Raw genomic sequence first — 13,502 nt, 5'->3', positions numbered from 1 at the left:
CAGAGGGGTGTTCTAGCTAGGGGATTGGCATCCACTGAGCTGTTCAGCCTCTGTTGTAGATTTGAGCTCTGAGTGAATGCAAATGTCTTTCAAGTCAAAGCAGAAAGGCCGCTGGATATCAGGCAAGCATTTAAATTACACGAAGCTGCAACGGAAGTGATAGCCTCACCGTGCTCCACATACAGCTCCAGCCATGTATACCTCAAGTAGGTGAATTCAGGAGTGCAGAAATAGACCTGTAAATACATGGAGATTCTGCTTTTGCAGTAGTTCATTTTCAAAGCACATCTACTTCTTAGTGTACATTTGGGGTCACACTCCACCTCACAGCCTTCACCCCGCTTTCCAAAACAAGCTGTTTCAGCTTGCTATCTTTCCTCTACAAGTGAAGCATAAAATACAAGTAAACGCCTAATTTTTAGTGTTGTCACCGCTTTCATTTTGCTGCTAATTACTATCGCAAATTATGTGCATATCCAAAAATGTGTAATTTCAGTGCAGTACATTCTTGCTACCTGTGTTTCTTACTTTAAAATATACGTCACAAATATTTCCGTATTTTATATTTCTACATTCTACTGACCATGTCCAAATCTTAAGGTAGGATATCCCTGCGATCAAAATGCAATGAGGCAAAATGGAATATAGCCAAGGCCCTCTACTCCTCTTGTAAAAGATAGATTTATGATCTTTAGTGACAGGTCTTGTTGTACATCTTGATTTTTCATCTTACCTCAGGCAGTCCAGTGTCCCCCCTACCTCATGCTTTGCCATCAGCTCATTTTTGACTTGTGAGAATACAGTTTCTCACGATTTCTTGAGCGCTGCAGGAGACAGCCATTCTTGAAATGTTTCCCATCCGAGTACCAGTCTGAGGCAACGGTGTCCAACTTGTGAAATAGCACTTGCATTCAGAGGACAAGCTTTAGTCAAAGTAAGAATACCAAAACTTTACAGTGCCCCACATACCACAGATCCAAGCTTGCCAGACAGTATTCCCTCTAGCTGGTGCAGCAGGCATCCTCCTTACCTCGGTAAGCCACGTTATTGTGGGGCAGCCTTAGCTAGCCCAAATAAAACTGAGCAGAAGGGAGCTCAGAGATGTAAACAGTAAATGCTAGCTTGCTGCCTAGCTCCAGCACCCAGAGAGAAAGCTACAGCTTTCTTTAAGACAAAGATTCAGTGTTTTAGGAAGGCAATGAGGGATTAATTATACGAGAAGATACTTCAGTTTAGCACTTAACTGGATTACAGATGCTGGCCGCCCGGGGCTTTGTCGTCTCCTTGCAGGCGCTCCTTCGGCAGCAGCCTACCTTCTGCTCTAGCCCAGAACTTCACACCTACCCCAGGCACTTCAGCCAGGTTCTTCTCTCTCCTTGTTCGCCAGCCCTCGCTCTCTCTGTGCTCTAGGCACCCCTGAGCCTTCCCCTCACCGTTTTCCTTATCCTCACCCAGAGCTGAACCAGCTCTTGAACCAAACATTCACACACCCCCCGCTCTTCAGCTGAATTTTGCTGTTTTCAGCTGCGTCATTAATTTCTAGCTCTTAACTCTTCCTTGTGGCTTATGTTGTCATTCCAGTTACGTGCCTCTGCTCTATGCACTCGTCCATCCATCACCTGCCTGAAAACCTGAAGTCTCCAACCATTTTCATCTACTGCCACTGTTACCAGAAAGCAGTTGCTGCACGCACCTGCGTCCTGATCTGATCTCACTAGTCGCACTAAAACGCGTCTCTCTCCAGTTACCTTTAGTGACTCGCCCTTTGACAAGTTTCACTTGTTTCCTACAAAATAAATCCCCAGATGCAGGCTTCTGGCAACTTGGGTGTGCTGCCATGCTTCAACATCACAGGATGGGCTGACGGTGAACTGGCCAACGTAACAGAACCCAACGAAATGACAGATAATTGGAGGAGCCCTAAGAAATTACCCATTTAAACAGCAGTTGACTAATAGCCTTAGGCTTCTGGAGGCTCACGTTTTAATGAATGCTAGCAACGTAGGCAATCCTGAGTATGTCTGCCCATACATTGATTCCAGACGGTTTTATTGTATTTAATCTTGTCTTACTCCCAGTCAAAAAGCTGAATAACTGCGACCTGGAAGGGCTGGGAATTTGAGGAACCACAACAGACCACAGAGAGCGTTTCAGACAGAGACTGTCACCTCAGTTCAGCACGAACAGCTGTAGCAACCTTAAAAAGGTAAGGTTTAAAAAGAAATGCCAGCATTGGTTTAATTTGAGTGAGACAAGATGACAGCATTTCTCCTGTTTGGACCCGTTTTTCCAAGCTCAATGCCTACGAATTCACATCCTCCATTTCCATTTCACAATCAGATACAAACAGGGACTTTTTTTGTGATGGTCGTGAATGTTTTATTATAGAGGCTTATCAGTAAATTACTTCTCTGAAAATCAGTTTTTCAGAACTAAAATCTGATCTAGCAGGGTTCAATAAGTAACAAGATGAACTCAGCCATGCAAACAAAATATTACCAAGTTACTTTAATAAAATTTTATCACAACAACTTCGGGAAGAAGAGCGTGTCCTGGAGACTTAGACGGTTAATCTTGGATTTTATTAATATTTTGGATTCTTTTTGTTATGCCCTAGCCTCTGGTACAAAGCTGTCTTCATTTTGATGCTCGAACAGGATAGATCTTTGGGTGCATTTATGCCTGTGACTTGTCTTATTTTATAGCGCTGTAATAAAAATAGCACCGTCAGTGTTCAGTGCTTGCCACGGTACATTTAAGCAACTGGCCGTTGCACTGAAACAGAACTTCTGGCGAAACTGAGCTTATTCCTAGACAGTAATTGCTCACAAAAGGTCTAGCTCCCAAGTCTTTTCAGTATGTGCCATTCATATTCTGTTCAGCACCTCTTATGACGTTTATTAAAGTAACTTTATTGGGTTATGTTGCACACAATAGGATATTCAACATTCCATCTTGACCTTCACAGCAGTATCTAAATACTGCCTGGAAGGTAACCTACAAACATTTTCTTTGTATATACAATCAACATTCTGAGCTTGCAGCTACTTGTTGACAAATGCTTACCAGTTTCAGTTAAATACAAGAAAATCTAAGAACACTGAGACATGTGAAAATAAGCATTACTGTATTTTTAATGTATTCTGGATGGTTTAGCTCAATTTATTAATTACTCTTGATTTCCAGGGCTTAATTACACACAATTTTTACAAAAGCAACATCATGTCTTAACATTAATCAAACATAACATTTAAGATTTTTTTTGTTGTGCAAAACTTAAGCAATAACTCTTACTAGTACAATACGCTTAAAAAGCAAGGGATATTTAAAACATTATTCACATTCAGTGTGCAATTTTTATCCCTACTTCCATCTTTTGATGGGGAATCTAGAATTCCCATCAGTAAGTGCTATCTGAAAATGTCAATAGTTTGCTTCACCTTTTGTTATTTGGAGGAGACTCAGAATATATTTTTGCATTAGGTTTTTACACACAATTAAAACAGCTGTTTAAGTTGATAAATACAAATTAGACACTGAAAAGGGTGAAAAAATACATACTGAAGGCATCCACCTAAATGGTGGCATGACTGATAATTTATAGTTTATATTAAAAAATATAATTGATATTCTGATTTTCCATTTTGAACTCAAGATTTTAGCAAATAATCCACAACTTTGTTTAAAAATTCTGGCATCTGCTAATTGAAAAAGTAATTTAATTCAATAGATAATTTTTTAATTAAAATCTTTAGCTTGTTAGATACTACGTGCTACCAGTCAAGGCAGTCACAAAGACTGTTCGATGTTTACATAGCACCATATAGATAAATATCTCCTTCAGAAAGAGAGAGATTATGTTTGGCTGGGAACATAATCGGAGTATTTCCTGAATTTTTTAGGTATCTTTGCCTTCCACATCATAAGTATGTGCAACAATTCCTTAATTTGAGAAACAAATGTACAGAATTCCACTCACTCTTTAAAATGGTGCTATCACTAATTCAAATTCTCTATGTATAAAAGTATCAAGAACTCTTCAGTAGTCAATTTAATATTCAAAAGCAGATCAATCATTTTATGTAAACTTGTTAAAAAACAAACCACCACATAATTTGGCTTTAAAGTGACAAAGTATTTTGCTTAATATAATTTACTAAGCATGTGAAGAACTAACGTTAATCTACAATTTCAAAAAGATGCAGAGACTGGATTATCTCTGACATTGAAATACTCAATTAAAATACATAATTATATAAAGAATCTCCAAAAAATATAATTATAATTTGTTACAGTGGTATTGTTCATTCCAGTAATAATTCTTCCTATAAGGAGGCTGCGTGTTAACTAAAATACGCTAACACATTGTAGTTCCCAATTAGAGAACGTCAATATTCTCCCTCTGCCTCTCCTCCGCCCTGAATTTACTAAAAAGCAGACTAGGTTTTCTACCTAAGGAAAAAGGGAATTATACTCACTATCCAGATGACCATTCCCTAGCCCTAATCAAAATCTTGTCAACTTATCTACAATTGTTAGGCTTAGGCTAGTAACAAATCTTGCAGTGAAGTGTTAAAACTAGATGGAGTAACTACCAAGCCATCTTCTGTATTTTAAATCACTGAAATCTACATATCAAAATATTTATGGAAGCATGAGTGCTGCTGACATCATCGACTCTTACAAACTGAGCCTTCCGTAAAAGTTGCACAGATGGAAAAAGATGCCTTGAGATAAATGGAAATAAAATCCAACAGAAGAAAGATTTCCTAATATTGAGCCCCAATTCCTTACAAACTAACACACATATTTCAGTGACAGGCACTGCTTATTATTTTGGCCCTGTCCCTCTCCCAAAATCAGCTTCATAAGCTGTTATCACTCCAATAAAAAAAAAATACACCCTCTTAAAATATTGTATATGGGGTTCTGGATTCCAAAAATAAAATGTATAAGCAATTTCATATTCTTGCTATGAAACCTCAACTAAAAAATATGAATGTTTATAAAGAAACCAAATCGCATTTTATACATTGTATCTGTATCGATACAGTTCTCTGCCTCAGGGAGAATTCAGCATCTTTACAAGTTCAACATGTGCAAAATTCAATTACATTTTGAAGAAAATTCCAGTTAAAAAAGTTATACGTAATTTCATATATATTTCAGGCCAATAATCTAAAGCCCAATTTCAAACAAAGGTGCACAAAGTTTGCTTCACGTCTCCCTATACCCCCCAAAAAAGGCACTAAGTGGTTTATGTGTGCAAATGGCTTCTTAGAAGAAACTGTGTGCAAACAGAGCCTGTTCCATTAGCTCCGCGTTCTTTAGCGATTTCCTAGAGGCTACTGCTATTAAATGCTATCTACAGTATGACTCTCTAAAGAACAGAAGACAGTCAGTCCACAGAATCACAGATATCTTTCACTTTCTGATTGAAGTCTTCAGGTTGATCAGCATACACATAATGACCTGCACCAAGGATAGCCTAGAGGATAAAGGTGAAGAAACAGGTCAAAAATCACAAGAATGTAATAAGCAAATAAATAAATACTGGGATATGTGAAGAACCTGACTTTTACGCATTACCTACTCGATACATTATTACTTGAAAAGACTGATTTCAGAACTGGAACTGATCTCTTGCACCCAGCCTGTGTTAACGCAGTTCGCACAACTGCTGCCAGGAGGTGGTATCACACAGCCTAAAAAGGACTGTAAACGTAAGGAAAAACGAAAGCTTGTTTCACCTGTTGAAGGAACTTTGCTACACAGGAAAAGAGGGTAAAACTACTGCTTATGCAACTGCACGCCTTGCTAAAAAAACCACCATGCAAGCAGACACAAGTCACTGCAAAACAAACTTAGGAGAACGTGCTTTACATATCAAACTTCTGATTCATCTTCACCCCCTTCATTCTCCACTCAAATAGTTCTCCCAGGCTGCTCTTCAGTTCTGTAAGTGTTTGCAGTAGAGAGAGCATCAAATAATTTGTATTCTCTTATTAGAGACTAAAGAAGGTACGAGGATAAATGATTAAGAACTCAGAAACTTAAATTGCTGGGGATTTTCTAGACTTGTGGAAGTAGATTTCAACCCTCCAAATTAACGACTACTATGTTAAGCAGGGACAAGTAAAATCCACATGATGCAATATGTAGGGGAAAACCCCCACATTTGTGACCTAGATTATTTCACAGCAACTGTTTAACACAATTAAGGGCTTAAGTAACCACGCATGGCGTGGTTACCCTATTCCTATAATTTATCATTCTCTGCCAAAACTGGTATGAAGCAAGCCATCAATCACCATAGTGTTCAGCAAAGGTACTTGACCTATTTTCTTTCCATTTTATAATCAGTCCAAGATTAATTTGTATTTAAATCTATTTTTCCCCTCCCTCCATTAAAACACTCCCTCTTAAGTCTCTAATTGAAGCCCATAAAAGTATAGCTATGTTATTGAGTTAAAAAACCCCACAAACTCAAAGTAAAAATTAATTAGAAATAAACACACGTGATAAAATCCCAGAACCTTTGTGCATTTTACCAAGGATGGCACTGCCAGTCCACGTCTCGGCCTCAGCCTCACGAGAACCCTTTCCCTCCTACGGTTTTTTGAATGTCCCTATAATTTCTACTGCTCCAATTTACCTTTTAGAATCTGTATTTGGCTTGACAGAATTTTAACCTGGAATACAATAAAGTTTTCCACAGTCCCTTCTAAAAGCCATTGACCAGACTGGAAAAATCTGCCTGAATGGTACGTGCTTATGCTAGCGATCTATTGTACACTTCTTAACAGTGACTTTTTGTTACAACTTTCTCTCTGCTTAAGTAGTTAAGTGACACTTTCAGTCTGGATGTCAACATTTATGAAACATATTTGTGCTCTTTGACACATGTAAACAGTTCAATAACAATGTCTTTTCTCTGAGTTCCAGCTCTGATGTCATCTACATCAAGATTATAAAATTTTATTTGAATGACTTGTCATAGCATACTATCGACATCGCATGTTGTACTCTTCTGTCCAGATAGACCTAGACATCAGTAAGAAGACAGCCAGTGTATTCAAACATTTTATCACCTCATAGCATTGTAACATATATGTATATTCAATTATCATGGCTGACTGATGTGATAATGCATGAAGAATACTTTGAAATTCGTTTGTTTTTATAAAAATCAACAAAAAATGCAGTGTGCACATTCGCATCAAGTTGCAAGTACACACATTTTAAATGATAATGCCATACCTCTAAACAAGAATGTATTAGCTAGGAAGACAACACTACGTATTTTTTTAATGACTTAAAGAAAGACGCTTACAAGAACCTAAGCACCAGGTACAAACCATCCTCTCATCAGAGAAACAAAAGCATTACACAGACAGATTAGAACAGTTTGACAGCCTCCTCACTATGTCATACATATATGCAGATATTAGGACTGTTGTGGTTTAAAACACAGGCAAAACCCCAGATACTTACCAGTGACCACAAAAACTACTTGTATTAGCAACACTGTAGAGCAAAATATTTCGTAGAGCAGAAGAACGACCTTGCTCAAAGACCTAATTCAGCTTCTAGTGCTACAGTAAGTTTCCTTCTTACTCTGGGAACTGAATACTCTTTTGTCTAGGTTTTCTCTGATCTAACACTTGCTTTCTCTCTCTCTCTGTTACAGAAGTCAAAAGTTATTACCCCAGACATTAAATCAAAGGGCCAGCATTTGCACAGTTGGTATAAAAAACATAGATATGATTTAAACAAATCCACACAATAAACAACCAACTGCTTTAAAAGTCAACTTACTATTGTCTTCACATACGAATTTGGTCTCAGAGACTGGATAGTGCTGCCAGAATTGCCATCTATACATGAACGTGCTCCATAAACCACAGTGATAGGAATGTCTTCATCCATTTGTGGAATCCGTTGCAGCATTGGCCTTTTTGCCCACCCGTAAGGAATAGTCATGTTCTTGAAAGCTGTTTCACCACTTCAAATCATTCAAAAGGGTAAAAACAATTAAATTTCCATTGGATCTGCCTTTTCTCTAAATTGGAGTATCTGTGCCTTTTGGTAACACAGAGTGCAATAGTATGTGAGGCTGGGATTTTTTACTATTAAGAAATGTAAGTTTTCAAGGTTTGCATGTAATTTTCAATAAAAAGAGCCTATGTTTTTACAGTACTGAGTGATAACACTTAAAAGAATGAAATGCTTTATTTTTAAAGTTTTTAAAGAAACTCTTTACAAATTAAACCACTGTAACAATTTTTTTTATTAAAAATTAGTGCCCAAACTCTGTCAGAATTAACAAACAGGTAGTTTAGAAGAAATATAGAATTAGGATAGCTTTTACATTTATCAGTTTCTGGAATTCAGAAAAAGTGCAATCCTATTTTTTTCTTCAATTAATACAATAAATGTTACAATTTTAAAAGAAAGAAGCATGCACACTGTTGCCATGGCCATTGGAGGGAGTAGCAGGCACTCAGTAAATGAAGGGCAGACTTCAAAACATATACTGGGAAACTCACACTCACCTGGGTGACTGTACATTGCAGTGATAGATATATTCAGCCACAGTGTTATCATCAAACATCGATGAATATTTTCGCTTGAAATCTGGTCTTAAACGCTGAACAAGGCTTAATCCTGTTAACACAGAAAACACTATTAGAGAAGGAATTAGTATAGACAACTTTATCAGATTACCTATCACTTTCCACTACAATCCTCCAAACACGTTCCCTCGAAACTCGTGGCTAAGCTTGATGACTTCTAAACCAATGTTTTGTTTCACCACCTGCATGTCTTAGGAAAAAATGATGACATTACACCAAACAGGAATGAAACCTAAGTATTCTAAAGGATTTTATGCTGCACTAGAAGAGGGGCAATTCAATCCCTGCTGAATACAGACGGGGAATGTTTGAGAAGGGCCACTGCAGCAACAGAAGAAACATGCAATGGGGACCAGCAAAAAGGCTAAGCAGAATATCTTTTTGCCACCAGTTTAGTCTCACATGATACCAACACTGTCTTTCTCCTTGCTCTGGCAGCACTGGGTGGGCCAAAAGCATCCCATCTTTCAGAACCAGAAGGCACTGTTGAAAAAGCTGGGCTGTTTTTCTTCCTTAGATATAAGTTTGTGCTCTCCTTTTACAGAACAGTCGTCTTCTGGAGCTAGTTCATCTAACTAGTGTTTAGTTGAAAGAACAGAAGTCTATGCTGAAAAACAGGTGTAGAAATCTTGACGTGAGTATAAGACACAAGAACTGGTATAAATCAAGAGATTTAACCTAGGAAAGCTATTGTCCCCATGCTCTCTTAACAGCCAAAGTAGAGAAGCAGGTCCCTTCAGGGGCCAGTTCAAGCTTTCTAAAATTAAGCTCCTACTCTGAATCGCTTCTTTAAGGAAGAAGCCTCTTCTAGTTGACCAGACAGATCTCTGGGACAAGAGCCTCACCAAAGGCTAATCTTAGTCTAAGAATATTACTCATCCCTGAAGAGATAGGCTCGCAGTTTACCACTTGGGCTTATCAACTGAAAATACCGTTGTTAATCTGTGCAGTTATGATGATGTCACTTCTTCCCACCTGTCCCTGGCCAAAGGCCTGGTACTATTTATCTAGACTTTGTCACAGTGATCTATGCTTTTGTAACCTTGAGATCAGACTATTACAACACACCTTATGTATGCTTTAAATCAATTCAGAAAACTAATACAGTGCAAGAAAAAATAATTCCCTTATGAAACAGCGATTTAAGTCCTGAAACGATGAAGATTTTGCAAACATTCTGCAATTTGCTCTGCTGCTTGTATTTTCTCTATAGAGAGTTCAATTGCTGGACTTCTGTCTTTGTCTGTCTGTCTGGGGTTTTTTTGAATGCAAACGATACAGCTGGCTTGGAATAAGAGTACCTGGAAGAAAGAGACTAATTCTGTGTCTTCCCCTGCTGTCAGCATAGAAGCCACAGCAACCCCATTTCCAATAACTAGGGGACTGAAAGTTACCCAATTTTAGAATTCACTTTCCATTTTGATAAAAAGTGTTTTGTCTGTGGGTCCAATCGCAAAACCGTTCTCCTTCCCTGGGAATTTACAAGGGAGGATGAAACAAGGAGACAAGGCACCTTGGAACAAATTTTGGAATGAAATCACACTGGTTCATTCTCGTAATATTTATTGAAGATATCCTCAATTGTCTGGCTGTGTCTTCCATAGTGTCTATGGAAATGCTAAAAGAAATACTAACATTGAAGACTCTGAGTTTCACAAAAAGAGTGTGGTCACAGTGACATTACTGTCATCCTGAGGAATTTTTAGGCGTTCAGCTCTAGGAATGGAATTCACAAATCCAACCTAAGCACCGAAACCCCTATACTGTGGGCCTCCTGGGTTCCAGTTAAGTGAAGGAAAACATGCAAATCAACTAACTGGAAACCACCCAAAGAAAAAGATCCCTCTGGATTCTGTCCCTCTCCCAGGTTTAAGTATCTGCCTGCGGGTCTGATTGAATATCCATGTGATACCACCGTGATATCCCAAAGAACCTGGCTCACATTTAAGTGCCCAACTCATACCTTTGAACACGAGAAACTGGCTTTATAGTGAGGATCAGACAGCTACGCCTGCCCAGCAGCTTAAGCACATGTGCATGTAGAAGGAAACCTAGGTGTGGTTCAGTGCCTTCATCAGGTTGGGTTTGATGCCTACCTCACAGCACAGTGTTTAAACTTACCCTTCTCTAAGAATTATGCTTCGCCTGTCAAGAATTGCACATTAAGTTGATGATGGAAAACTTTTTTAACATGTGGAGTGAGAAATGGATGAAAAATTTTGAAAAGCACTGCCCTCCACAGCAACCTATAAGCGAGGCTAGGTTGGGAATACCTTGCCAAGACAGGGTCTGTTTCTGCAGCAGCATGGTTTTGACTGCACTTATTTGCTAAGGGAGACAACTTCAGATTTAAACTATTCCACATGGATTGATTTATGCATGCATTTGTTATTGGATAAAAGGCATTAAATCAGTGCTTATCACTCAATATGCTTCAGGTTGTTTTGTTAACCAAATTAGCATTTTACTTAAAAAAAAAAAAAAAATCATCTGTTTGTACAAATATGTTGCTTGTCTGAAAAGCTAATTTTGTCACGCTCCTGAAAACAATCAAATAGATCAGCATATTAAAATATATATTTTATAGAAAGAGATTTAGGAAACAGATGTGGTTTAAATGTAAACAAAGCCTAGAAACGTCATTAGTTTATCTTCAGACTGAATACTAAAAATGTTGAAGAGGTGAGTTAATTGTAACTTGTGAGGGGCCTGAAGGCTATCTTTTTCCAAGCCTCTCCAGCAGATACTCCTGTAGTACAGAGAGTAATAGACAGATAACCTCTTTCCCCTCTAGAAGGAATACATGTGATGAATTTAAGAGTTGATCACACCCTTCTCCCCACATGAACTAAAACCGTAGTATTTCTGGTCATCCCTACCTAGTCCTAGTATTAGGGTATATAGAGCTTATCTAATATCTCATCAGTGCTGTTGAAGAAACATAGAAATACAAAGGATAGACTGCCACTGTAACGCAGGACACCAATGAGACCCACAAAATTTGCTAGAGTAATAAGAAAATGGCTAATGGAAAGAATGCAGTTTCAATTTAACTTCTCTAAACTCAGGCCAAAGACAAATGAGTTTATGAGAGACTGCCTTCTAATGTTAACCAAATTTGGAAATCCTGTTTGCCCATCAAACTGCAGTTGCAAGGGAAACTAAACGGATGGTGACAGGAAGCAACCAGAAGAAAAACCTTTTCACATTCATGCCTCTTTGTCAGGCTTCCCCAACAGATGTCCACATAATCTGACTCACTATAACTGTAGCCCACAATAATCTAATGTAGCTTGCTATAAACTATCGTACTAGTATTTCTAATAGAAAGAGTTTGCCCTCTTGTCCTAAAGAGTTCATCTTTCCTCAACCCCTCCCACTTTCTCCTCCAACTCTTTTCTCTGTGGGTGACATGGGTTTGCAACAAAGCTCATCTTAATGTGGTATCTGCCCCATGTTTATGTTTAACGAAAACAGAAACAGTATTTCAGAGTAGCTGAAACTCACCAAAGGGTCCTGCTATCCTCAGCCCAGCTAATGGATTAAATGGACTCAAAATAGCTCCTAGTGCTTTGATCCAGATTGGAATTGGTCTTTCATGCTCAGCATTGTCAGGCCTCTCTGGAAAACCCCATGGCTCCACTAAGATAAGATGTTTGACCCTGTTGGCAAAAAAGGTTTAGAGTACATTAATTTTTCTTCAACTGAGTATGACGGAAATGTGCTATCTGTGGACTATGCAACCTGTTTTAGTCACTTCTATCATACTGGCTTATTACCTAGTTTCTGATTCATCAATGGTTTTGCTTCCGATTGCTAATTAGAGAGACATTGAACTGCAATTCATCATATATATGAACACCAGAAACTTGGAAGCTCACGTCACAATGAGAAACTCACTATTCAATAGATACCCACTGTCATACACATTTGAGAAAAAGGCCAGTCTCGTTTCTATTTTTAAAAATAGCCTAATCTATCTGCTCAGTCAATATTATTTGCAGGAGGAGTTTAATGTGAGAGAAAAGATACTTGCATCTGTTTCATTTAAGCAAACTTGCTAAATCTTTCTTTTCCAAGCCATCTAAGATCTCTGTTCTAAGAAGAGATACAATTTATCTGAAAAATCATCTTATCAAAGTAAAATTTGAACTGGGAGAGTCAGAGCAAAATTAGCAGATGTTTTCTAAATTTATTGATTTTAGGTCATGAAAGAAACATCAGAGAGACAATTTATAAAATTATTACTCAAAGGAATCTCAGTACAGAGAGCATAGCAGGAGTCTCCAGCACATGCAACTATCAATCACTTCATGCTTCGAGTTCCCCTCAAGCAGAAAAACTATTTCATCTTGGTAGATCAGAATCATCCATTTCTGTTTAATCCCATAACATCACCTACTCTGTCCTGGATACTGCCAATTTCTGAAAAAGCAACTCTTAACTATAGTTTTGCATATTTAAGGTGATTTTCCATGCAAGCTTCATCATCTTTACTTTCTTCTTTGTGACTCCCTTCTCTTTCAAAGCCGTGAGATTAGATATTTAATACAGCAGAGTTCTTAGTGCCTAAAACGATGTCAGAAGTGATTCCAAAGGCTATTTCTGGACTATAATCAGTTGTGAAACCAAAAATCTGTGCTTGAAATGAGGGGTTGAAAAGGATTAACCTTACAAAGATGTTTCTTGGCTGTCAGCTCAGCCACGAGCGTATTTGTACACAGCAACTGTAAGAGAGGATAGGGTAGAATTTAACTATACAAACCAAGCAGGAGAGATTAGAGGCTAAGGAGCGCAAGCAATGAGGAGCCATTCAGGACAGCCACACATTCTGTGCAGAAACTATGGCATTAAACATAGCACAGC

The 13,502-nt window shown here is 38.2% G+C and overlaps 1 protein-coding gene across 1 annotated transcript in view; it reads right to left on the bottom strand.

The window, feature by feature from the left end:
- Positions 1-3,111: 3,111 nt before the first annotated feature.
- ABHD5 (abhydrolase domain containing 5) overlaps positions 3,112-13,502 on the bottom strand; it is a 29,781-nt gene continuing 19,390 nt past the window's right edge. The window contains exons 7-10 of the mRNA XM_009324203.1: positions 12,144-12,298; positions 8,556-8,667; positions 7,819-8,005; positions 3,112-5,488 (exon numbers count right to left, since the gene is read on the bottom strand). Coding sequence (XP_009322478.1) covers positions 5,399-5,488; positions 7,819-8,005; positions 8,556-8,667; positions 12,144-12,298 — 544 coding nt within the window. The 3' untranslated portion in view covers positions 3,112-5,398. The remainder of the gene's footprint in view (positions 5,489-7,818; positions 8,006-8,555; positions 8,668-12,143; positions 12,299-13,502) is intronic.

Source organism: Pygoscelis adeliae, unplaced genomic scaffold (genome assembly GCF_000699105.1).
Source record: "Pygoscelis adeliae isolate BGI_AS28 unplaced genomic scaffold, ASM69910v1 Scaffold25, whole genome shotgun sequence".
NCBI classification, from domain to species: Eukaryota; Metazoa; Chordata; class Aves; order Sphenisciformes; family Spheniscidae; genus Pygoscelis; species Pygoscelis adeliae.
This window is presented reverse-complemented; position numbering and strand designations above follow the sequence as displayed.